This window comes from Astyanax mexicanus, chromosome 1, assembly GCF_023375975.1.
Source record: "Astyanax mexicanus isolate ESR-SI-001 chromosome 1, AstMex3_surface, whole genome shotgun sequence".
Lineage (NCBI taxonomy): Eukaryota > Metazoa > Chordata > Actinopteri > Characiformes > Acestrorhamphidae > Astyanax > Astyanax mexicanus.
This window is the reverse complement of record NC_064408.1, coordinates 110,087,501-110,113,082: the sequence shown is the minus strand read 5'-3', so window position 1 is coordinate 110,113,082 and position 25,582 is coordinate 110,087,501. Positions and strand designations below refer to the sequence as shown.

The 25,582-nt window shown below is 38.3% G+C and overlaps 1 protein-coding gene across 1 annotated transcript in view; it reads right to left on the bottom strand.

Annotated features, from left to right (window-relative positions):
* galnt1 (UDP-N-acetyl-alpha-D-galactosamine:polypeptide N-acetylgalactosaminyltransferase 1) overlaps positions 1–25,582 on the bottom strand; it is a 218,950-nt gene that overhangs the window by 69,055 nt on the left and 124,313 nt on the right. The window contains exons 4-5 of the mRNA XM_049464310.1: positions 25,118–25,264; positions 2,504–2,672 (exon numbers count right to left, since the gene is read on the bottom strand). Coding sequence (XP_049320267.1) covers positions 2,504–2,672; positions 25,118–25,256 — 308 coding nt within the window. The 5' untranslated portion in view covers positions 25,257–25,264. The remainder of the gene's footprint in view (positions 1–2,503; positions 2,673–25,117; positions 25,265–25,582) is intronic.

Below are 25,582 nucleotides of genomic sequence, written 5' to 3'. Positions count from 1 at the left end.
TTAGCTTCTGAGAGTCAGCACTGATTGATGTCTGGCTCATACGGACATGGAAGCTGCGCTGAGGGCAAAGCTGTATTTCGGTGTTGCCAAGGAAAGGCTGAAAAGGTTGAGATGAATAGTGGGGCAGGTTACCATCAGGCTGACGCTTTGCAACTCAGTTAAGTGCCCTAAAACAACGTAGACTTACACACACACACAGACCCTCACACTTAAAATGGCTGAGAAATAAATGTTGTTTATTTTTATTTCTGCTTATCTGAGGACTGAGACAAACACAGAGCCTGAAAAACGCAAGAGAAAAAAGAGAGAGGAGGAAAGTTGGATGGTAAGTGGCAGCTGCAACTTTGTAATTGACACACTCTTATCTTTTAATTGAATGTGTCGATGTTATTGGATCTTTTCAAATGAAGCCGAGCGAGGGAAAAAAAAACGCTGGCTGGTAATTAAGTAGTGGCAGAGAAAATAAACACATTTCATGGGTCGCTGTTTGCATTCCACTCTCTGCCCCAGCTATACACACACACACACACACACACACACACACACACAAACACACACACAAACACACACACACCTGCAGAATTTCCAGCAGCCAGCAACAATACACCGACCTGTCACTTTAAAGTCATGCTCTGAGACAAGCTCACACAGCTCAGTCAAAAGTGCCAATACGATCAATAGCTGACTGTAGCTACAGCTCGTCTTTGTGCTGCAGTGCTTTCACATGAGCTCTGCAGATTCTGAGGGGATAATACCATAATAACTGAATAATAATGGAAGCTTGTGGCAATAAACATCGTACAAACAACATGCATGAGGCTAATGCTGCTGAACAGTAATGGAATTGGCTAAATCTTCTTATGTGGCTTATGTGACATGTCTCAGGTGGTTGATAGGGTGAGTTAGGTGGTTATGATGTAGTTGAATGTGGTTGCTTGAGTTCTACTATTTTATTGATGCTTTGGCAGTTGCTCAGTGTTTGTTAGGATGTTGCTAGGTGGTTGCTATGCAGATGATTTGGTATTCCAGACAGTTGCCATGGGGTCATTAGGTGAACGGCAAAAGAGATAGGGCTTAGCAAGGTTAGCGGGTAATGCTAATGCTGATTCAGCAGTGCTAGCCGTCGTTAGCAGCAGGCTAAAGGCCGATAATGCTAATTTTTTGCATTTTTGTTTCACATTTTTGTTTTGTGTCTCAATTTGATTTAATTGTTTTACAGTTTTGAAAACTGTTCTTTTTTTCCAGAAATCCAGAAATACATTAACAGGGGTTGAACAATGAAACAAACACCTGGTTTTAGACTACAATAATTTATTGTGGCGAAGAACAGTTCTGGTAGAAACAGGAGAGTTGAGGTGCACATTGAATTCTGCCGTGATTTGGGCAGCTGTGGTTTTATGTTTTTTTGGATACAATCTGGGTTAGCACCCGAACATCCCTTTCAGACAGCTTCCTCTTACAGCGTCCACAGTTAATCCTGTTGGATGTGGTTGGTCCTTCTTGGTGGTATGCTGACATTACCCTGGATACCGTGGCTCTTGATACATCACAAAGACCTGCTGTCTTGGTCACAGATGCTCCAGCAAGACGTGCACCAATAATTTGTCCTCTTTTGAACTTAGTATGTCACCCATAATGTTGTGTGCATTGCAATATTTTGAGCAAAACTGTGCTCTTACCCTGCTAATTGAACCTTCACACTCTGCTCTTACTGGTGCAATAATGTGCAATTAATGAAGATTGGCCACCAGGCTGCTCCAATTTAGCCGTGAAACCTCCCACACTAAAATGACAGGTGTTACAGTTTCATTGTCCAACCCCTGTAAGTAACAAACTAATTCTTATGTTTCTTATGTGACATGAAGGTAGGTAATAGCAAACTTCTCCTGGCTGATCAACCACATTTAGGGTGAGGAGAGATGCTGCATCAAACACTGAGTGAAACTGACACACCAGAGCAGAGCTACGTATGGAAAAATATAATAATCGAATCCCAGGGGGTTGCTATGGTGTCTCAGATGGTTGGTACGCAGTTGCCATGCATCTCAGTGAGTTTTTATGGGGTTGTTAGGTGGTTATAATGTAGTTGCTTGTGGTTGCTCGAGTATGATTATTTGTTTGATGCTTTGATAGCTGCTCAGTGTTTGTTAGGGTGTTGCTAGGTAGTTGCTATGCAGATGATTTGGTTAAATGGTTACTTTGGTGTTGTGTTTAATGTGCTACTGGGTTAACTACGCTGTTACTATTATGTTCCTATTGCATCCCATGTGTTTGTTTGACTGAGTGCATTTATATCATCATATTGGTGCATAGTAAGGCTGAACAATCACTGCATCCTTTTATCTAAAGAGTAAAAAATCAGTTTTCTTCTGGACTTTAAGCTGAGATATGATTGGTCTAGGAGGAAAAAGAGAAGGTCTTCCAATTGAGTAGGTACATCTAGCTACATCACTGAAACTATCACTTCTCCAGCTATCACACACTTCCACACACACAAACTCACCCTTCAAGACGAACATCAGGTAGGGAGCGGTTGAGAGCGATCATTTCACTGGCCATCAGATTGAACTGGTTGATCTTAAACATCTCCTTCATCTTCTCATGTTGTTCTTTAGGAATGACCACTGGTTTTCCCATCTCTCCTGGCCCATCGTGAGGTCTCGGGACCACCTCTGGAACATACAAAAAAATAGCCATGATTAAGAGGCTTTTACAACAACTTATGTCATGTTGTGAAGGTCTATTATAACTATAAACAAAAAACATAAATTTTCTGGTCTATGTACATACATAAGACGCACTGGAGTAAAAGGCGCATTATGCAATACTAGTAAGGAACAGCGGTGTCTCCATGTTTTCCTTCTTATTCAGCAGGTCTGAAAATTATTTATTTACAGTAAGCTTAGACTTCCAGATTTCCTCTAAGGCTGGGTGCAGCATTAGGATTAGCAGCTAACAACTAGTGCTAGCTGTGGTTAGCGGCTAATGCTGCCCAACAGCCCTACACTGAGGAACCCTGCATGTTCCGATAAGCAAGTGTGATATTAGATAGCGGTTCATCCCAGTTAGCTTGTTTTAACACGGTAAACGCCCAGACTACAGTCCGATAATATTCACCTCTGAAAGGAAAAAGAGGAAAATTAGCAACTAATGCTAACGCTGCTCCAGCAGTGCTAGCCGGGGTTAACAGCAGGCTACAGGCCAAAAATGCTCATCTCTTAATGGCAAAAAAAGCTAGTGCTTAGTGCGGTTAGCAGCTAATGCTAATGCTGCTGGAAAACTAAACTGAAACTCTTATATAATGCTGTACTTCAGCAGAATGGCTTTACTGCTCCTTAATACCTCACTGGTAAAATTAATGCATAAGGTGCACTGATGATTTTTGGGAAAATTAAAGGATTTTTAGTGCGCCTTATAGTGCAAAAAACACAGTAAACTTTTGATGCTGCAAAATGTTGTATTTCTTAAGGAGACCCATCAGTTTGTAAAGAAACCTGTGGGAAGATCTTGCCACATAATTATACTTCTGTCTTGGAAGCATACTTAGAAGAGCATTTTCTGTTTCTCATCATCTAGGTCTGGTGGACTATAGGGGTCTCACCCTGTCTCAGTTTGCTTTAATTGTTTTTACAGTTTTGGAAACTGGTGTTTTTTTTCCTAAAAAAAACTAATGTTTCCTAAACTAATAAAAGGTGTTCTAGTGTTTGGACAAATGTACATGTACTGTAGCAGGTATCATAAAAAAATCAATCCACAAACTTTATAAAGTATATTATATTATGCAACATCAGATATACAGAAGACAAGCATTTAGTAAATGTAATAGTTCAGGAACTGAAATATCCTGTTAAGCCGTGCTTTAAGTTCCTATATTATCAGATTGCTATAACAGAGCATGCTGTTCTCCCTGTGTGATTATGCAGTAATTTCTAAAAAACGATTAGTCTCAGTATCACCTGGGTTCACACAGCTATTACTGTGAAATCGCCTCCCTCAGAGATATGATGTAAAAAAACAAGCAGGGATTAAAACAGGATTCATCTGCGTTTGGTAAATGATTTCTCAGCAGGGAACTAGTTGATGGTAACACGACCACAGCATGGACCAGACCTGATAGATCAAGCTTCCCCTCAGGAATTCAGCAAACCTAATGAAACTGTTTAGAGTCTGAAACTTAGTCCATCAGTCAAGATAACGGCTGGTGCCTGAAGTTAGGTTATTTAGCATTGCTCTGGAGCTACAAGGCTAATCATGCTAATTAACAACTAATGAAATTTTATATACCATTTATTAGCATGCATCACACCTGCATCACGCTACTTCACGCTGCTACATGATCTTAAGTCTTGTTAATTGGTGGGTGATACATCCCATTGCTTTCCAGGTATTGTAGCAAAGCTATTCTTTTAACCTCTTAGAAAAATAATCCTCCACTTCCGTTTTTCAATCTAATAACTAGAGTACAATCATAATAAACATCAATTTCATTGGTCCTAAAATGCAACAATGATGGTCATAATGGTTGACCAGCCAGATAATGCTGGTTCAACAGCATTCAACATGTGCTGTGCTGTTAAAGAGCTGGTTAACCATCTAGCTTATAAGTTAGTACAGCACACGTTTTCATCGGGATGACCAGCTCTTTAACTACCTTGACCATCAAACGCTGACACAGGCTGACTTTGAGCTCGATTCTCCAGCAGGTTCCAGTCTGGTCAACAGGGTTTAGCTTATCAACAAGCATAACCCAAACTAACCAAGATAACCAACCGGTACAACCAGATTGATCAAGCTGTTTGACTACTATGACCAATACAGCCATGATATTTGAGCAGAAAGAACAACATGAACATGATGGATGGTCAGTAAAACAAGCTAGTCAACCAGCATGACTAGCATCATGGAAGCTGGTTGACAAATATGACCAAGCATGACCAAAACCAAAAATAGTTAATCAGCTAGCTTACTAGAATAGTGTATGTTTTACCTGGTTGAGCAGCTCTCTAACCACATCAAAGGCCAACTTAGACCATCTGAAACCAATGTCGAGCAAAAGATGGCTTTGGGCTGAACTGGTCCCATTCTAGTCATATGGGTTTAGTCAATGTGATTAATTTGATTAGCAAAACAACCAGTATGACAAATATTGATCAAGCTGATTGTCCAGCATGTCCAACATGGCCATGATAATTGACCGACTGGGTGGTGCTGAATTCAAAGTGTTTTTTTTTTTCCAGCAGGACCCAGTTTGAGTCTAAACTGGATTTTGAAAATCAACAAGCTTTACAAACCTGACCAGTGTGATTAAGCTGGTTGACTACTATGATCAAAACAGCCATGACATTTCGGCAGCAAGACCAACATGAACATGATGGTTGGTCAGTAAAAACAAGCTAGTCAACCAGTATGACGAGCATCACCTAGCTGGTTGACCAATATGACCAAAACCAAAAATCAATATACACTACAGTGGTCTTGAGCTAGTTAATCAGCTAGCTTACTAGTATATGGTACATTTTCACCTGGTTGAGTAGCTCTCTAACCACATTGATTATCAAAGGCCAGCTTAGACCACCTGAAACCAATGACCAGTAAAAGAGCTGACCATGAGCTGAACTTTTCAGCAGGTCTCAGTCTAGTTAAATGGGTTTTGTCTATCAATCTGATCAACCTGACCAGCTGGACAACCTGTATGAGAAAGCTTGATCAAGCTGATTGACCAGCATGTCCAGCAAGGCGATGATGATTGACCTAATGTGGTTTCTCAGCAGGACCCAGTCTGATTCTAAACTGGATTTAGAAGATCAACAAGCATTACAAACCTGACTAAGGTAGGACAACCAGTCTGACCAGCATGGCCATGACAGTTGACCAGCAAGATCAAGCTGTTCCACCATAATTGTCGTAAAAGTTTGACCAAGCTAGTTGACCCACATGGCTATTAAAAAAACTGAGCAGCAAGACCACAATAGTCAACCATCATAGCAAAGCATGACCAAAACCAAATATAACCTAAACTATTCTGCTCAACTACTGGTGAGCTAGCTTACCAGTATAGAAGAGTACATTTTCCCATAAATTACCAGTTTAAACCATCCAGAACTCAATTCAATATTGAGCTGAGCTGCATTTTTCTGCAGGACTTTCTCTCCTAAAAAAACAATTTTCAACTCAGCAGTTCACAAAATAGCTATCCCAAAAGTCCTATTATCTCAGGGTATTTTCCTGATGCCCGTACTCTTTCTAATGGTAGATTCATGAACGCTCACCTCATTGTGGAACACGAGGCTTGAGGGGGAGATTAATAAATGGTCTGTCTGGTGGTGAGAGACTCGAGACTCGCACAAAGACAAACTGGTTTTATTTACTCTCAACTGTGTTTCTAAAATCATCAAGGAAAGTGGTTTGCTGTGAGCTTGAATGGGATTGTGTGAGTGTGTGTGTGCGTGTTGTTCTAGGCTTTGATGGTTAATAAATCCAAAAGCATGCTTTGGTGAGATTAAGGTCAGATTTGCAGCAGCGAGAAAGAGATTACATCAGCTTTAGCATGTTAACGGCTCCTCTCTGTAATGCTGTGAGAGCATTATTTTTATTATAAGGCAAAGTTGTTCTGTCCCTTCAGAACAAAGCTAACTGACTTTATTGTAGGACACACACACAAACACACACACACACACTCACAGTAGATTGCACTGACGGTGCTCTTTTGGGGACAAAGCAGAAATGTCTCAGGTGAATGCTGACAAAACTTCATCCTAAGCTATCTCCGTTCCTGCGGACCCCCGGGCTGTTCCCATCTTTGTTCTATTTCAGCGGCGGACACTTTTGAGCCTGGTACTGATTCAAAAGAGCTCCATTAGCTGACTTCGGCATGTTTGGAGACGGAATAGCAGGATAATGCGTGCCGCCCGAGGCTAGTTCAGGACAGAACTGACCAATCAGAGTCAGCAATTCTCCATCAGGTCAAAAGGTCACAGTGATCTCAAAGCCAATGAAGAAAATGAGGCACATAAAAATCCTGCCCATCAGAATAAGGCTTTTAAATACATCCTTTATATGGATCAACACCAGCAGATGACATGTCTCTCCAAACCATCACTGATCATCAGTAAATTTTAAAGCATTTCATTTGTAAATCAAGGAACCAGAGTCTGGAGGAAGAGTGGAGAGACACACATTTCAAGCTGCTTGAGGTCTAGTGTGAAGTTTACACCAATCAGTGATGGTTTGGAGAGACATGTCATCTGCTGGTGTTGATCCACTGTGTTTTATTATCAAGTCTTAATTCAGTGCAGTTTTGTTTTCCTACAAAATCTTACAGCACTTCATGTTTCCCTCTGCTGACAACTTTTGTGGAGATACAGATTTCATTTTCCAGCAGGACTTGGCACACTGCCCACACTGCCAAAATATCAATTGGCCTTATATAATATTCTATTTTCTGAGAAACTGATTTTTGGTTTTTCATTAACTGTAAGCCATAATCTTTAATGAACAATAAAAGAAATAAACATTTAAAATAGATTGTGTGTAATTCATTGTGTGTAATTCATCTATATAATATATTAATTTCACATTTGTAACAGAATTACTGAAATAAAGTAACTTTTTTGTAACAAATTTTTGTAACAAATAAAGTAACAATATTTTGAGCAAAACTGTGCTCTTACCCTGCTTATTGAACCTTCACACTCTGCTCTTACTGGTGCAGTTAATGAAGATTGAACACCAGGCTGCTCCAATTTAGACATGAAACCTCCCACACTAAAATGACAGGTGTTTCAGTTTCATTGTCCAACCCCTGTGTTTGCACTAGTATGTATACACAAATAGTCTCTAAAAGTAAAAACTGCCCCACATAATCGAGCTGTGAAACAGTGGAACTGTGCTCTCTGGAATAATGATGTTCAATCCAAGAGTTTCGGGATGAGTTGGGACTTGAGTTGACGAGTTAGGAATGATGTTGGCTGGTGATCATCCAACATTCTGACATCACTAATGCAGTTGTTGCTCAGTGCCATCAAATCCTCACAGCATTGCTGCAAAATCTAGTAGAAGGCCAGCAGAGACAGTTATTCAAACAAAAGTAGGACAAACTCGGTTCACTTGACTTGCTTTAGATCAGATAAATCACCTTCTGCTGTGAGAAGATGAGTCAACACTGCATGTCTGAAAGGATGTGAAGATAATCATGAAGATCTTACTGAGAGATAAAAGAGACAAACAGGAAAAAATATCTGCAAACCAAACCACTGAAGCTGCTGGTGTTTAGAGAACAAGTGAGTAACTAATACACAGACCTCAACATCAGTGAACGTGTTGAGGATTATTAGGTGGTTAGAATCAGGATATGGTCTGAACTCTGAAAAAATCTCCATTTACTTTAAACTGAAAGTAAATTTCCTGCCTATGTAATAAAGGAGAAGCTGTAATAAAATCAAAAGAATGACTGAACTGTGTCATGCATGTTTTGCATGATCTGTCCCCGAAGCTGCAAAGCATGTTCACTCAGTCATACTTCCACAATCATGTTTTAATATTGGCATAATGATATTATTATTGATTGTCGTATTAGGTTTACATCAGCTGTAACAGGAAACATGTTTTTAAAAAAGCTCACAAAAGGTGCTTTTCCATTGCACGATAAAAGACTCCACTCTATTCAGCGCTTTACTTTTCCATTAGGCAAATTTAGTACTGAGTATTTTCCCAGGGTATGTTTTTAGCTGAGCTGAACAGGTACCAAAAAACATGGGAGATAAAGGATGATTTATGCTTCTGAACTGAATCAATGCAGAGTCAATGGTTTAGACCCCTGCATGTGCTTTGATATATAGCTCTGAAAAAATAAATTAACATTTAAAGATCATTTAAAAATGATGTTTTTTTTTATTTCACCATATATAATCAAGAGAAAGATGGATGATCACAAGCCATCAAACCAAGCTGAACTGCTTAGATTTTTGCACCAGGAATGGATAACAATAAAGTTATCCAAAAGCAGTGTGAAAGACTGGTGGAGGAGAACATGCCCAGATGCATGAAAACTGATTAAAAACCAGGGTTATTCCACCAAATATGGATTTCTGAACCCTTAAAACTGAGTATGATTTTTTTTTTCTTTCATTATTTGAGGTCTGAAAGCTCTGCAGCTTTTTTTGTTATTTCAGTCATTTCTCTCTTTTTTCTGCAAATAAAATCCCTATGCTCTAAATGACAATATTTTTACTTGAAATTTTGAATAAATGTTGTCTGTAGTTTATAGAATAAAACAACAATGTTAATTTTACTCAAACATACAGTACAGGCCAAAAGTTTGGACGCACCTTCTCATTCAATGCGTTTTCTTTATTTTCATGACTATTTACATTGTAGATTCTCACTGAAGACATCAAAACTATAAACTATGAACACATGTGCAGTTTTATTTACTTAACAAAAAATGACCTGGCCTCCACAGTCACCGGACCTGAACCCAATCCAGATGGTTTGGGGTGAGCTGGAGCACAGAGTGAAGAAGGCAAAGGGGCCAATAAGTGCTAATAAACACCTCTGGGAACTCCTTCCTTCCTTCAAGACTGTTGGAAAACCATTTCAGGTGACCACCTCTTGAAGCTCATTGAGAGAATGATGTCAAGAGTGTGCAAAGCAGTATTCAAAGCAAAGCGTGGCTAGTTTGAAGAAACTAGAATATAAAACATGTTTTCAGTTATTTCCCCTTTTTTTGTTAAGTACATAAAACTCTACATGTGTTCATTTATAGTTTTGACGGAAACCTTCAGTGAGAATCTACGATGTAAATAGTCATGAAAATAAAGAAAACTCATTGAAAAATAGAAGGTGTCTCCAAACTTTTTGGCCTGTACTGTACACCTATAAATAGCAAAATCAGAGAAACTGATTTAGAAACTTAAGTGATCTTTTTTTTTTTTTCCCCAGAGATGTTTATTCATCACTCTGCAATTACACCACCAAAACTGTAGCTGTTAATGAAGGTGGAAATGCAATACTCAGCAGACTAATTAAAGTTGCTGTGGTTTGTGTTGCCGTGACGTGTAGTTACATTACCCTCAAAGGGTAAGCAGGAGCATAACCTGACCTCTTGTAGATAGAGTGCTGATTGGCCAGAAGAAAATCAGCACTCTATGCAGCGCAAAGCCACAAACAGAGAATCAAGAGCACAGACCCTTCAACAATTGTATTGTTCTTCCAAAAATGGAAGTGATGGGGAACTGTGGTGGCGGAAAACAGACCAGATACCAGGTACCAAACAGTAGTGAGAAATCCTGTACTTTTCTTGGTTATCAATTGGTTCACAACTTTAAACTATCATGAGTAAAATTCAGGACCTAGTTTCCTGTCTCTTTCTAATGGTAGATTCGAGAACAGTGACCTTATCTGAGGAGAGCGAGGCCTACAGTCCCTGCAGCTGTGAAAACATTACGTCTGAAACTGGGCTGCTTTTTACTCAGTGCTTTTATTTAATGTCTGATGTTCATCTGGGGTTTCGTGGGACTTCCTGGAAGAGTTGTCACTCTGCTCTTGGGGGAAATTTTGGTAGGCTGGTCACTTGTACGTTTTTTCTGTTTGTAGATAATGAGTCTCACTGTGGCTCGCCGGAGTCCCACAGCTTTAGAAATGAGTTCTGTAACCCTCCTCAGGCTCATTCATTTCAATAACTTTCTTTCTCATCTTTTTGGCTATTTTATTTGATGTTAGTACCGGGTGTTGAGACCTTGTAGCCAAGTTCACATTGGTGGAAGTGTTCTATTTAAATTAGTGATGCACCGAAATGAAAAGCTTTTGAAAACACTTGGAATATTGAACATTTTTTTTTTACTGGTGTTCACTTACTTTGATACTTTTTCACTACTGAATAAATGTAAGAAAAAAGGCTACTACAAAACTACAATTAAAAATATTTATTGAACGCTGAATGTCAGTGTGTTAGCATTCCATTTGAAATCCCAACAAAGCAAAATGCACTGTTTTTACTATTTGTATTAGTAAAAAAAATTCAGTATTTTCACTTATTGCTTTCGGTTGCCAAATATTTAGTAGATCCCTAATTTTAAATAGTTCAACCGAGCTGGCAGTAATCAAGCCTGGGTGTGCCCAGTTTAACTGATTCCAATTAACAGCTAAATATGTTCAGTTTGTTGATTGACTGACTGAATTAACCAATGGGGAGTGACTTCATCACACTGGGTGAGTCAGTATTGGATAATGGAACTTACTTTAACCCCTTAAACAGGGACTATGGCTTATCCTGTATACAGGCTACAGGTGTAGGTGATACAAAACCCTTTTTTCTGCAGTAAAATAAGTACATGCAGTAAAATAAGTACATTCTGAAAATGTGAGTGTTTGAAATCTCCAATAGGACACTTGGAGAAGCTGCCTGTTCACTTTCTCTCTGCTCCACTTAACAAATCCAGATCAGTAACAGGAATCAACCCAAATTCTGCATTCATTTTTGAAAATAGACTTAAAAACTAGACAAGCATAATGAAACTAAAGGTTTGCAAGACAAGAACTAATTGATTAGTATTTAGGAAAATATAAATTTTAAAATGAAATTCAGGAAAGAAGCAATTTTATGATTTTATTTATTATATTTTGACATTTTGCAGATTTACTTCAATATTTTTTTTATATTTTCTGTTACAATTACAATTATGCTGTTCAGTAACGTTCTTTATCAATCATAAAAGCTTTTTATGTGATGCTTGAATAGAAACCCTAAAGATTTATGGGTGTAATGTCAGGCTGACAATTGACAAAAATCCTGACCTATTAAGGGGTTAAAAAATATGAATGAAAATTGTTTAATAAGTGTTTAAAATCTTATTTTACACTTTGTTCTTGGATAGGACAAGTTATGTAGGAATTTTACACTCATAGTGGGTAGAGTAGTGGGTGGTGATGATCATGACCGGTGGAGTCTGGCTAAAATTATCCATGACTAGCAGAAATCACATATGCATTCAATGCAGAAGACCTTCCAGTGCCTTCCATCGAACCTCGACATGCACTTCCCTGGAATGAATGAATGAATGAATGAATGAATGAAGTTTAACTTATATAGCGCATTTCTAGAAACCCAAGGACGCTTTACAGTTTACCAGTTTTACATACAAGCACATAACACATCAACACTCATCCACACACCGGTGAGAAGCGGCAGCCAATAGCGCACAGCGTACTCTCAACCGGAAACGACCGTCCACCTGGAGGACTGCATCAGGCACTACAGCTTTATCTTAGGACAGACACACATTTACACACACACATACTTACATACATACCACACACTTTACACATACACACCAGATCAAGTTAGAGTATCCAATTTACCAGATCAATTTAGAGCAGGGTTGTCCAAACTACGGCCCGCTGGACATTTGCGGCCCGTTTCCTTTTTTGGAGCGAGGTATTTTAGAAATAGAATGAAAGTTGGCCCGCTGTTAAGCAGGTTTTATAATGTGAGAGTCAAAGTTTGAACGCTAGGTGTCAGAAACGGGCCAAAGAGTCTAAAGGCTGCGAGAATGCGCAGATCTAGCGCAGAAAAACGGGGCAAAGAGTCTAAAAGCGGAGAGAGTGCGCATTTCTAGCGCAAAAAATGGGTCAAAGAGTCTAAAAGCGGAGAGAGTGCACATTTCTAGCGCAGAAAAACGGACCAAAGAGTCTAAAAGAGGAGAAAGTGCACGTTTCTAGCGCAAAAAAAGTGCCAAAGAGTCTAAAAGCGGAGAGAGTGTGCAGTTTTAGCGCAGAAAAAGGGCAAATGAGTCTAAAAGTTGCCGTAATTAAGGAGTTTAATATTAAGAGTCATCATGAAATGAAACATCAATTTGAAAAATCTTAGTTTACACAACACTGTCAAAGATAGATAAAGATAGTAAGTCAAGTAAAATGCTGTGTAAATGAAAGTAATCAGGAAAATGTATTATTTAAAGTGGTATATTTCATTATTTGTTTTATTACAAAGTCTTTGGCCCGTGACTTCAAATATATTTCCTTCTGGCCCCCAACAAAATAAAGTTTGGACACCCCTGATTTAGAGTATCCATTTTTCTGGGCAATTTAGAATACTCAATTTACCTGAAATTCAATTTACCCTGGAAATGTAACTATGCGTTGTGTGATGCACACAGCGCAGCTGTAATTGGTGCAACAGGTCTGACATTACCGCCTTCCCGGTTTAAACTGCAGAGCGATGCAGAGACACGCAGAACTATAAATTCACTTCGCTGTGTAGCGCACTCTAGCTGGATACGCACAGGCTACAGTGTAGGTTCGACGCAAAAGTATAAACTGGCCTTCACCTTCCATGGAACAGAGCAACAGTAATGTAACACAATACTACACTATTTCCTATACTATGATTTTGGCATGTCATCGTAACTAGAATGTTCATGGAATGATATTTTCGGTCATATTTTAAATAATGGTATATGCACCCTGATTTAATGCCCCAGTCACATTTCCTCCATCACTTCCTCATGTAATATATTACTACTACATGTCTACCTCAGCTCTTTCTCCTCTGGTGCATAGACTTCAAATAAAACTCTAACAAATATGAGGAAACGCACTCTCATAGAGAGAAATCTTCACAATTTATTACTCATGAACTGAGAAAGGCTCACAAGAATAGAGCCCGTAGGCTCAGTCAGGTCATTCGTCCCCTATTACGACATCTATTCCCCATTACACTGACATTTCTTTCTGTTTCCTGGCCTTACAGTCCTGAAAGCAGGCGTGTGGTCGTTTACAGCACGCAGTAAGTCAGTAGATTAAAGGTCAATTTGCTTTTACTAGCCCCATCTGCCCTGAGGCCGGTGTGTATTCAACCATTACTGTCCATCCCACACGTGTGGGCTCAGAAGTCACAAGAGCCATTGATATCACTGTGTGTTCAGAAAGCAGAACTGGAACTATAGGTACAAAAATCTTCAATTCAGACACATTTACTTTAAATGAAGTGTGTTGGATGTTGGTAAACATGTAAGGCCTGAGGTAAAATAGGACCTCTAATAAAATAGCTATTCAAGCCTACAACAAAGGGAAAAAAGTACATTAAAAACTGTAATTATAGATTATAACCATGGACATATGATTTGCGATATATATCTAACATAATTAATCCCCATGTTTTTTGGATTACATAGCGCACAAAAAATCCTTCAATCTTCCCCAAAATAGACAGCAGCTTTATAATCTGGTGCACCTCATGTATTAATTCTACCAGTCAGGTATTACGCAGCAGTAAAGCCACTCTGTTGAAGTACAGTGTTATACAGGAGTTTAGGTGAACTTTCTCCAGCACTAAGGCTGGAGCAGTATTAGCATTAGCCGCTAAACGCAGCTGGCTAGCGGCGCTAACTTCGGCTGGCTAGCATTGCTAACTGGGGTTGGCTAAGCGCTTGCTAACCATGGTCAGTGCTCACCCTTGGACAAAATACTTGAATTTCCTTTGGAATCACTAAAGTATCTGTCTTTCTGTCTGTCTGTCTGTCTATCTATCTAACTGTAAATAAACGGAAGCGCCTTACTCAGAACAGTTTTCAGAAGGGAAATCTATGTTTATTAACATCCAGTGCTCGTTTGACTTTCAAAGAAAATGTTTTTTTTTTTTTTTTTTTTTTAAGAATTACAGTTTTGTCTTCTTAGGCACCCACAGCTACGAGACCTGCTAAATTAGAAGGGAAACATGGCGACAACTTTGTTAATATCAGGTATGCATTCTTACTAGTGTTAATGCACTTTATAATCCGGTGTACCTTATGTATGAAAATAGACCAGAAAATAGACATTCTGTGCTATCTGTTGATAACTTTTATGGAGATGCAGATTACATTTTCCAGCAGGACTCTGGACACTGCCCACACTGCCAGAAGTACCAATTGCTCTCATATAATATTCACATTTTCTGAGACACTGATTTTTGGGTTTTCGTTGGCTGTAAGCCATAATCATTAACAATAAAATAACACATTTAAAACATTTAAAATAGACCTCTCTGTGTGTAATACATCTATATAGTATATGAGTTTCACATTTTTAATTGAATTACTGAAATAAAGTAATTTTTCAATTATATTCTTTTTTTTTTTTAGATGCACTAGCATGTATACATGACACATTACAGTTTCCAAACCTTTCCACATTTTTCCACATTGTTCCCCATCAGCTCCAGAATTTTCACTACTGATGGTTATTATCTGTCTGCTTTCAGGGAATATGATTTTTGTAGTTCTGCCAAACCTCTTGCCCAGGGGCGCCAAACATACAGCCTGCAGGGCCAGACGAGCTCGATAAAAGTTCTAATTCAGCCCAACAAATTAATTCAGATTGACTTTAGGCCACTCAATTAAAAACAAAAACACTTTGCTTAACCATAAACACACTAATCTATAGGCCCACACACATACAGCCAATCAAACAGCAGCAGAAACAAGCACACTTTGCTGAGGGGGGCGGGACCAGAGTCAAAGTAGACTAAAGGGTGGATTTTTTTCAGTTTGCTAATCAATAAGATCAATATACATGAGGACCATGTTGAATCTATTATTTATCTTGGCTATGCACCTCAACTCAACTGTTCATACTCTAGATTTGTGATAGTATCTGTCTACCACTTATTATGAAATAAATAAGCATAGGCTTAACTTGGTTACTGGCTTACATTTTAGAATTTTCTGACCTTTGGCCCCAATCCCATTTTCCCCCTTGGCCCTACCCCTTCTTTTCGAGTGTAACCCTTCCCCTAGAAATAAAGTTACAATGGGGAGGGGTGAAATCCTCCAACCTAAGAATTGGGACAGCCCTTCAAGCACCTGATATGTCATCAGAGCGCTAAAGTTCAGCAACCTAGCTAGCTGCTGGTTAACTAGTTACTTTAGGGTTTATTGTATGTCTTCAGAAAGGGGAGAGCTGGTGCAGATATTAATTATTATTGTCCATTCCATGATTCATCTGTGAATGGGAGCTGAAATTAGCTTTGATTAGCTTTTATTTTATTGAATTTTTCCATTCTGCCTTAAATGCTGCAGCCCCTGCCGTCTGTTGCACTGTTTAAGGTGGAACGGGAAAGTTAGCTAGCTAGCTAACTACTGAGATAAATCGTTTTTTTTTTTTTTTTGCTTGTTATGAAGAATTCTGCCATAAAATACTGAAACTTTACATTAAACTATGATATATATTCAGGGTTCATACACTTTTAACCAGTACATTTCCATTATTTTTTCAAAGCCTTCAAGGCAAATTTTTATGGCCATACGATTTTTAATGAACAAAACACCAGAGCAAACATAGACAATAAAACCAAAATGCAACTAAAACTATTACAGTACACCTAAAATGAATCTTATATAAATGCTGATACACAATCTTTAATAATACAATGAGTATCAGAGTATCAGAAACACCAAGTTTTTAGACCTAATTTCCATGACTTTTCCTAAACTTATTTAGGCCTGAAAATTGCTATTTTCAAATTCCATGACTTTCCATGTTTTTCATGATCGTACAAACCCTGTATAGTGCTAATCATCAAATCTCTGTTTAAAGGACTAATAAGCCCTATCCCTTCCCCTAACCTACCCCTCAGCCTAACAAGAATAGGGACACTCCTACCCCTTAGGATTAAGCCATAAAGTTGTTTAAAGAACTTAGGCTTAAGTATTTTTTAAAGCAGAAACAAAGGAGTGGTTTAATTTTATATGAATTATTAGTCATTTGTAGCTCAACAAACCCAGCAAAAAATTTCTGAACGCTGAAGCACAATGACGGGATGAACACAAACAAACACAAACGTTTGCCAAGGCTATTTGTGCTTGATGCTGTTTGTCCAGAAATGTTTGGTTGAAATCGACGTGCTGAATTCATGTTTATTCATGTTTGACAAAGTTTGAGCAGTTGGCCATCACTTCAACAAAACTGCAGCTTATCTACATAAACCCAGCTCATGCTTTATTGGACATCATTTTAGATAGTAGAAAAAAGGCCTTGTAGTTGTTAAGCGGGAAGATAGAAGACCCCCGCAGTGTCCAGAGGTCATTCTAACTGTCGAAATGCCTACCTAAAAGGTCACGCCTGGGCTTTTATACAATGGTAAACAATAATAAAATCATCTCTAAAATTGTAGTTTCGCCACATTATATGTTTTGCCAGTACAGGTCAAACATCTTAGAGATATGCAAAGGTTTTCAAGTAACAAAGTACAAATACTTAATTAACTTATTTAAATAGAAATGTTGGTAATCTATATATTACTGGGGTATTTTTTCAGCTGACTTTCTACTTCTACTCCTTACATTTTCACACAAGTATTTGAACTTTCTACTCCTTACATTTGTAAAAAATAATTTCAGCTTGTTTTCATTCCTGCTTTTCATCATTAAAAAAACCTATCCAGATAAATATTTCTATCTAGATTACAGTAAATCTGATTGTGGTTGGATGTAGATGAGTATAAATATACAATTCCGACACTCTATTGGTTTATACTAGATCCATCACACCTGCACACATCCCGCCCACACTCCAGCAAGAACATAGCAGATGTATGTAGACAAACATCCAAATAAGCTACTTTAATATACTTACATTCTACTAAAATACAGTCATTTTTAAAGGGCATATATGCGACTGGAACAGGGAGCCTAGTGCATCCCAAATTTATCAACATTAACACCCCCCCCCTAATTTTCTTCCAGGTTACACGGCCAATTACCCAACCCACTCATTAGGACTCGCCCTATCACTAGTGATGCCCCAACACACCAGGAGGGTGAAGACTAACACATGCCTCCCTTGATACATGTGAAGCCAGCCACCGATTCTTTTGGAGCTGCTGCTGATGCAGCATTGCTGAGTTCTGATACATGGCTCGGTTCTGATACATCAGCTCACAGACACCCTGCGCTGTGGACATCACCCTAGGAGTGATGTGGGGAGAGAGAGCGCCATCTACCCACCCGGAGGGAGCAAGGCCAATTTTGCTCCCTATGAGCGCCGGCAGCTTGATGGCCAACATTAACCTTTTAATATAACATTAAAGTCATTAGGGCTTCTTAATGGTATTTTTTCCTCTTACATTACTTTTACTTTTATACTTAAGTAGTTTTAAAACCAGTTCTTTTAAACTTTTACTGAAATAAAAAGAGCTGATACTTCAGATTCTACTGAAAGTTTTTAATACCCTAGTATCTATATACAACTATCTACAGAGTAATGAATGTGGATACTTTTGGTGATATGCAGTCCTTATACTTTGTGTTTTTCCATCTTCTATAAGGTGCATGCTATTTCAATAGCTGGCGGTACTGAAAACCATGAGGACAATGCAGCTTTTGTTATGCACTTTCAAAAATGTTCAACAATCACTTGAGCAGTTGCGATACTAATTTGTGACTGAATAGAAAGTGCAGCCATTTTTTTTCTAATGTGAGATGACATGAATGTAGGATGACTTAAATTATCAGACGACCACAGTAGAGCTGGGTGATATGGCCCAAAAAAAAAAAATCTTTGATTTTTAAAAAAAAATCTGATTTTCGATTTAAATCTATTTTTCCCCCTACTAAAAATCAAATTAAAGATGATAAAGAAATGGTTAAAAAGTATTTTTTTATTTATTTATTTAGTTTTCACTTAAATGTCCCCTTTGTGGTTAAAGTGCAATCAGAAACAAGCAAAGGTACAAGTTTAGGTACTGACACAATGCACCCTCAAATTAAAAATAAATAAATAAATAAACCCACCCTCAAAAAACAAATGAAAATAAATAAAATGGTGCCTTTTTAAAAAAAAACTTACAAAACAGAAAACAAGTACAATTTAATATATTATTAAGTAAAGAGTTTTCCCCATTGGGCTTGAATTGCAAAACAAAGCTTTTAAATAAGTGCCAGTGTTCGATAAAATGAGATCTTCTATTAGCTCAGTCTGAAGTACAGGAGCCCACAGGGGAGAGTCAGAGAAAATCGATTTTCATAAAAACACACCGTCCTTAACTGTAAATTTGAATTAATCGATAAAATCGATTAATCGCCCGGCTCAAAAAAACAGTATGTTACTCAAAATAAAATCACGGGTAGCCTCCCGGTAAACAGATAATAACCCCAGGACCCCATCTACTGTACTCTTCAGTGTTGAAGCCATTATTATATTCAGTTCAGTTACTGATTGACACTGAAACAAGCAATAAAAGTCAGAAGTTCAGGCTTGGAAAAATACAACAGAGAATATGAAAAGAAACCAACTAGCAGCACCAGGGCAATAAACACAGGACGTCTGAGGGTTAACGAACCTGACTTATTGAAGCTCACGCTGCTGTTGTTGTTCCTGGCTGTGGGCTCTAGAGATTTTCTGTGATGCACTGTTCGTCGCTCTAAAGCCTGACTTTGCGGGCCTGAGGTAGCCCGAGATGAAGAAACACGGTTTCAATCAGCTGCAGTGATTTACAAGCTAGGAATAATGTGTCACCTTGCATTTCTGCTGAGATTACCACAGATAGAATCACACTGCAGAGAAATCCGGAGGCTGGTTCAAACAAGGACAGTCAGGACTACATGTGCTCAGGGGATTTAGCGCAATCAGCAGAACACAACAGCTACACGAATACAATAAACCCCAGACACCGCCCACTTTCCCTCAGAAACACACATATCTAACCACGCTTCTGTACGACAATGCCACCCTGAGCTTTATCAGCAGACCAACTGAAAACCAGCTAACAGACAGAGATTAGATTATCAGGTTACGTTTACCTGTATGTGTGTTATGTGGTGCATTACCCATTGAATACATAGAGTTGGTATAAGGGGCCCTAGCGTACACAGTTCGCAAGACGCACTGCGATGCTATTTTTACGCCTTGAGTTGAGGAATATAATGAAGGCTGATGGGCATGGTGGCGTGACGTGTGTTCAGGGCTGTGCCACTGACCCAGTTAAACCCCGACAAAAGTCAACAGTCAGCCGCGCAATCATGTATGGATCACTGTGCGCACCCCAAGCAAAATACCACATACCATCACTTCTTTTTTTTTTTTTTTTTTTAATAATTTTATTTCTACATCAGCTCACAGACGCCCTGTGCTGAAGACAGGAGTGATGTGGGGAGAGAGAGTGCCATCTATAAATAATATTGCGATAACAATACTCTTGACAATATAAATTAATGATTTTTTTTTAAAGATTACACAACTACAACAAAATGAAAAATGTATTTTATTATTGCATACGATTTATGTCACACCCCTACCTGAGATATTAAAAAATACAAGAATTTGATCAGATTTGTAACAGAATTTAATGATCCAGAATGTCATGGCTAATGATGCACTCCAAACATCTGCATATATCCAGGATTAAAATAAAATAAATGATACTGGATGGATATAATCTGTGTCTAGTAGATGTATAATGGAAAATGAGAATGAGTGTGATTTTTTCTTTAGCTAAAAACAGTAAATAAGTAGTACTCTGATGTGATAATTGGGGGGGGGGTGTGATATGGCATGATATTTTTAGGGTATAATATGGTTCACAATATTCAAAAATGTTGGCGATATTATCATGTACAATACAACATAGCACACCCCTAGAAAATGCCCTCAAACATGTTTTCTGATATAGTACACTTAGCAAGACCACAGCAACAACCTAAAAACCACTCATCAACACCACAGCAGCCACCTTACATACCACAGCACTCTAAGCAACAACTTAGCAGTGCCATAGAGATTACCTGGAGTATTATAACAAGCACCAAGCAACAACATAACAACCAATAACCACCACAGCAGCCACATATCACCACCACACTATAACGGCCTAGTAACTGCCTCTGCTGCGCCACTATTTTTTTCAATAAATACAAGCAGCTTTTGAAAATGTCAGCATACATTAATATCAAATGTAAGTATACTGTTATTTACTGTCATTAGTAGAAGTCTTTGCATTTTGCTTTATTTCTAAGAACTCCTGAATTATCAGTCCACACTGATGGCAGCACTGTTAAACTCTCTACAGCCTCTCAAAATCTCAGACTAATCTTTCACAACACTCTTTCTCTCAGACCACTTACTTACTTACTTACTAAAAGCACTTTCCAGCAGCTTTCTGCACAACTTACCTCTGGAGTCCTTACTCACATTAAACCACTCCGCACAAATCACACACATTCTCCATCAACTCCACCAGCTTTCTGTTCCTCAAAGTCCTGATTCTCACATTTAAACCACTACACCCCGTTATCCACTGTACCTCCTGCAGCTCTACACAGCATCTCTCAAACTTACATCATCAGATCTCATAACCATTAATGCTGTTCTACTGTTCACAACATTATTTAATGATGGAGAATGTTTAACAGCGGACAACATGACCAGTTCAGGCCATAAAAATAGTATGAGTATAGTATAGTATGGTTTAGTATAGTAGTGTTAGACTGCCTGCCTTTCTCTGTGTAAATTTCACTTACATGTGACTTGGGTAGCACTGCCTAAGTACATTAACTGACAGAATAGCACTACTGCTGAGGTAAATTTAGGATTTTAATAGCACTACTGATCATTTATATTTGTAATAGCACCCCTAAGGCAAATTCATAATAAGAATAGCACTACTGAAGTAAATTAATGATAAGAATAGCACTCCTATGGCAAACTTATGTCTAGAAAAGCACTACTTAAGTAACTATATGATAAGAATAGCAAATTCATGAATAAATCTCTACGAAAGTGATGTCAAGACAAAAACAGCACCTACTGAGGAAAATTCATGATTACAACAGAACTACTGAATTAAGGTCATGATTAGAATAGCTCCTACTGTGGAACATTCATAATTAAAATAGCACTACTGAAGTAAGGTCATTAAAAGTATAGCACCTACTGAAGTAAGGTCATGATAAGAATAGCTCCTACTGTGGAACATTCATAATTAAAATAGCACTACTGAAGTAAGGTCATGATAAAAACAGCACCTACTGAGGAAAATTCATGATTAAAATAGCATTACTGAAGTAAGGTCATGATGAATACAGCACCTACTAAGGAAAAATCATGATTAGAATAGTACATCTAAAGTAAGTGCATGATAAGAACAGCACTGAGGACAATTCATGATTAGAGTAGCACTACTGAAGTAAGGTCATTATAAAAATAGGACATATTGAGGAAAATTCACAATTAGAATAGCACTACTGAAGTAAGGTCGTGATTAGAATAGCACTACTGAGGCAAGGTCATGATTACATTAGCACTACTGTGGCAACTGTATGATGAGAATAGCTGTAGTGAGGTAAATTCATGACTTAAACTGCACTGCTAAGGTAAATGTGAGATTAGAAATATAAAGCTGGACTAAATGTAAGATAAGAATAGCACTGCTAAGGTAAATGTACAGCGAGGGATTTTATCTGCTGGGATATTAAAACAGTTTAATGTTGAATAAATATTTATGTAGTTTTGTAAATGCTTTTTATGGATCGTTTATTTAATGGTGAAAACTCTCAAAAAGTGTTTCATTTCGTTCATTTTTCGGTTCCAGACAAACATTTCAGTTGGACAAACACTCCTTTTATACACATGAAGGAAACGTCTGGTCAGAAGCTGTGTGGTGACGCAGCAGTCAGTGTTCCTGCCCTTAAAACAAAAAGACACAAACTCTGCTCTGATCCCTTCAGAGCCTGTTTCTGTTCTCTTCCCTCTCTCCCCAGCTCTCACAAACACACACAAAATCAATATCAGCCCTTTATACCGGCTTTGTTTCCACAAACACAGAGTTTGATAGTGGTCCATATTATATTTCACCTTATCAGGCACACACAGCCCGTGGCAGATAGAAAGGCTGAAAGAAGCTCCACAGCAGAATTATGAGGACAGGAAAAACAAAGCAGGAAATAAAATATGCCTCCCGGGAGAGGAGCACATTACTCCCAACAAAGCTCAACAATTAGCTTCAGACAGGCCTGCCAGCGTAAACATCTTAAAGACTGCTTTATGACTTCAAACGCTGAAGCAGCTTTTCTTCTACTCTAAATATCTGTATGTCTGCACAAGTATTACAGCAAACACTCCCAGGCCACTTTATTAGAAACCTCTACAGTGACTTACACAATGTCTGGGACAAAAACACATTTGTCCTTGATTATAACCTTCAGCTACAATTACTAATTTAATATTTTTATAAAAAAACAATCAGATACAGTTAAAGTATAGAGTCTGCATCAATTCAGGGCACTGTAATGTCTGAGATATTTTAACTCCACATATATCGGAGGAGGCATGTGCTAGTCTTTGTTCTACTGGTGTTGGAGCATCACTAGTGATAGGAGGAGTCCTAATAAGTGGGTTGGGTAAGTGGCCTAAAAAAAAAAAAAAAGAAAGAAAGAAAGAAAAGAAAGGTAGGCAAAGGAAATCCTCCACTGCTGATGACAGAACATTATTATAAAGATTATTATATTCTATATATTCTTCTATATTCTATACACAGTGGTGTGAAAAAGTGTTTCCCCCTTCCTGATTTCCTGATTTTTTGCATGTTTGTCACACTTAAACATTTCTGAACATCAAAGCAATTTAAATATTAGTCGAAGACAACACAGGTAAACACAAAATGCTATTTTTAAATGAAGGTGTTTATTATTAAGGGAGAAAAACATGTTTAAACCTACATGACCCTGTGTGAAAAAGTGATTGCCCCCTTGTTAAAACATACCATCACTGTGGTTTCTGACACCTGAGTACACTGTCTCTAGCCACACCCAGGCCTGATTATAGCCACACCTGTTCTCAATCAAGACATCACTTAAACAGGAACTGCAGGCCCACTTGCCTCAGTTAAGGTCAGTGTTCATGCCTCCACCATCAGAAAGAGACTGGGCAAAATGGCCTACATGGCAGAGTTCCTAGATGAAAACCACTGCTGAGCAAAAAGAACTTTAAAGCTCGTCTCAACTTTTCCAGAACACATCTTGATGATCCCCAAGAATTTTGGGAAAACATTCCGTGGACCGATGAGACAAAATAAGAAAGAACATCATACCAACAGTAAAATATGGTGGTAGTGTGATGGTCTTGGGCTGTTTTGCTACGTCAGGACTTGCTGTGATAAATGGAACTATGAATTCCGCTGTCTACCAAAAGATCCTGAAGGAGAATGTCCGACTATCTGTTCGTGACCTCAAGCTGAAATGAACTTGGGTTCTGCAGCAGGACAATGATCCAAAACACACCAGCAAGTACACCTCTGAATGGCTGAAAAAAAACTAAATTAAGATTTTGGAGTCCTGACCTGAATCTGATTGAGATGCTGTGGCATGACCTCAAAAAGGCTGTTCATTCTCGAAAACCCTCCAATGTGGCTGAAATACAACCATTCTGCAAAGATGAGTGGAGCCAAAATTCCTCCAAAACGCTGTAAAAGACTCATTGCAAGTTATCGCAAACGCTTGGTTGCAGTTGTTACTGCTGAGGGTGGCCCGACCAGTTATTAGGTGTAGGGGGCAATCACTTTTTCACACAGAGCCATGGAGGTTTGGATTTTTTTTCTCCCTTAATAATAAACACCTTCATTTAAAAATAGCATTTTGTGTTTACCTGTGTTGTCTTTGACTAATATATAAATTGGTTTGATGTTCCGAAACATTTAAGTGTGACAAACATGCAAAACAAAATTCAGGAAATCAGGAAGGGGGCAAACACTTTTTCACACCACTGTAAACTAATTTTTAAAATCATTTTCAACTTTTTTCTGTCTCTCAGAAACAGAGGGAGGCTCTTATGATACATTTCTTTTTACAGAGTAATAAGAATAAAGAATTTACCCTCTAGTGTTCTAAAAAAAGTCTTACATCATACCTAGGAACACTGCTACGAGAGCTTATTCACATTCAGCCATGAGAGCACTGAAGTGAAGTCACGTACTGATGTTGGTGAACAGCCATATATAATAGGAATAATATTTAATTCAAATACAATTGATTTTTTGTCAACAAACAGTCATTAGTTGCAGCCCTACTGATCTACATAATAATTAGACTTTTTGCACACAGTATATGTTGTGTGTGTGTGTGTGTATGCAGTTATATATATTTCTACACACCGTCTCTTCCTGGCAGCCCCCTGTCCTTCTTGTCATCACACTTGTTGCACTCGCTGAAGTAGAGCAGGATGAACATGTCCAGCATCACCCACACCAGAGAGGTGGCCAGCACTACTTTACAATACGCAAACTTCCTCATCTTCACACCTGCAGGACAGGAAAACACAGTGTTACACCCACACACACTTTATACACACACTCTTCCTTATTTCCACTAAAATACCTTTCTCTTATAGAAACAGTATAAAGATCTTTAAAATGACAGTGTCATCTAATCATTTTCAAGAGCTATAATCAGGGTTCATACACTTTTTAACCAATACATTTCCATGATTTTTTCAGAAAAAAAAAACACTGCAGTCATGGGCAATTACACCAAAAATCAACTAAAACTCTAATCAAAATTGATTATGGTTGTCCTAAAATGAATCTAACACACAAATTTTAATAGTTAAATGTGTGTCA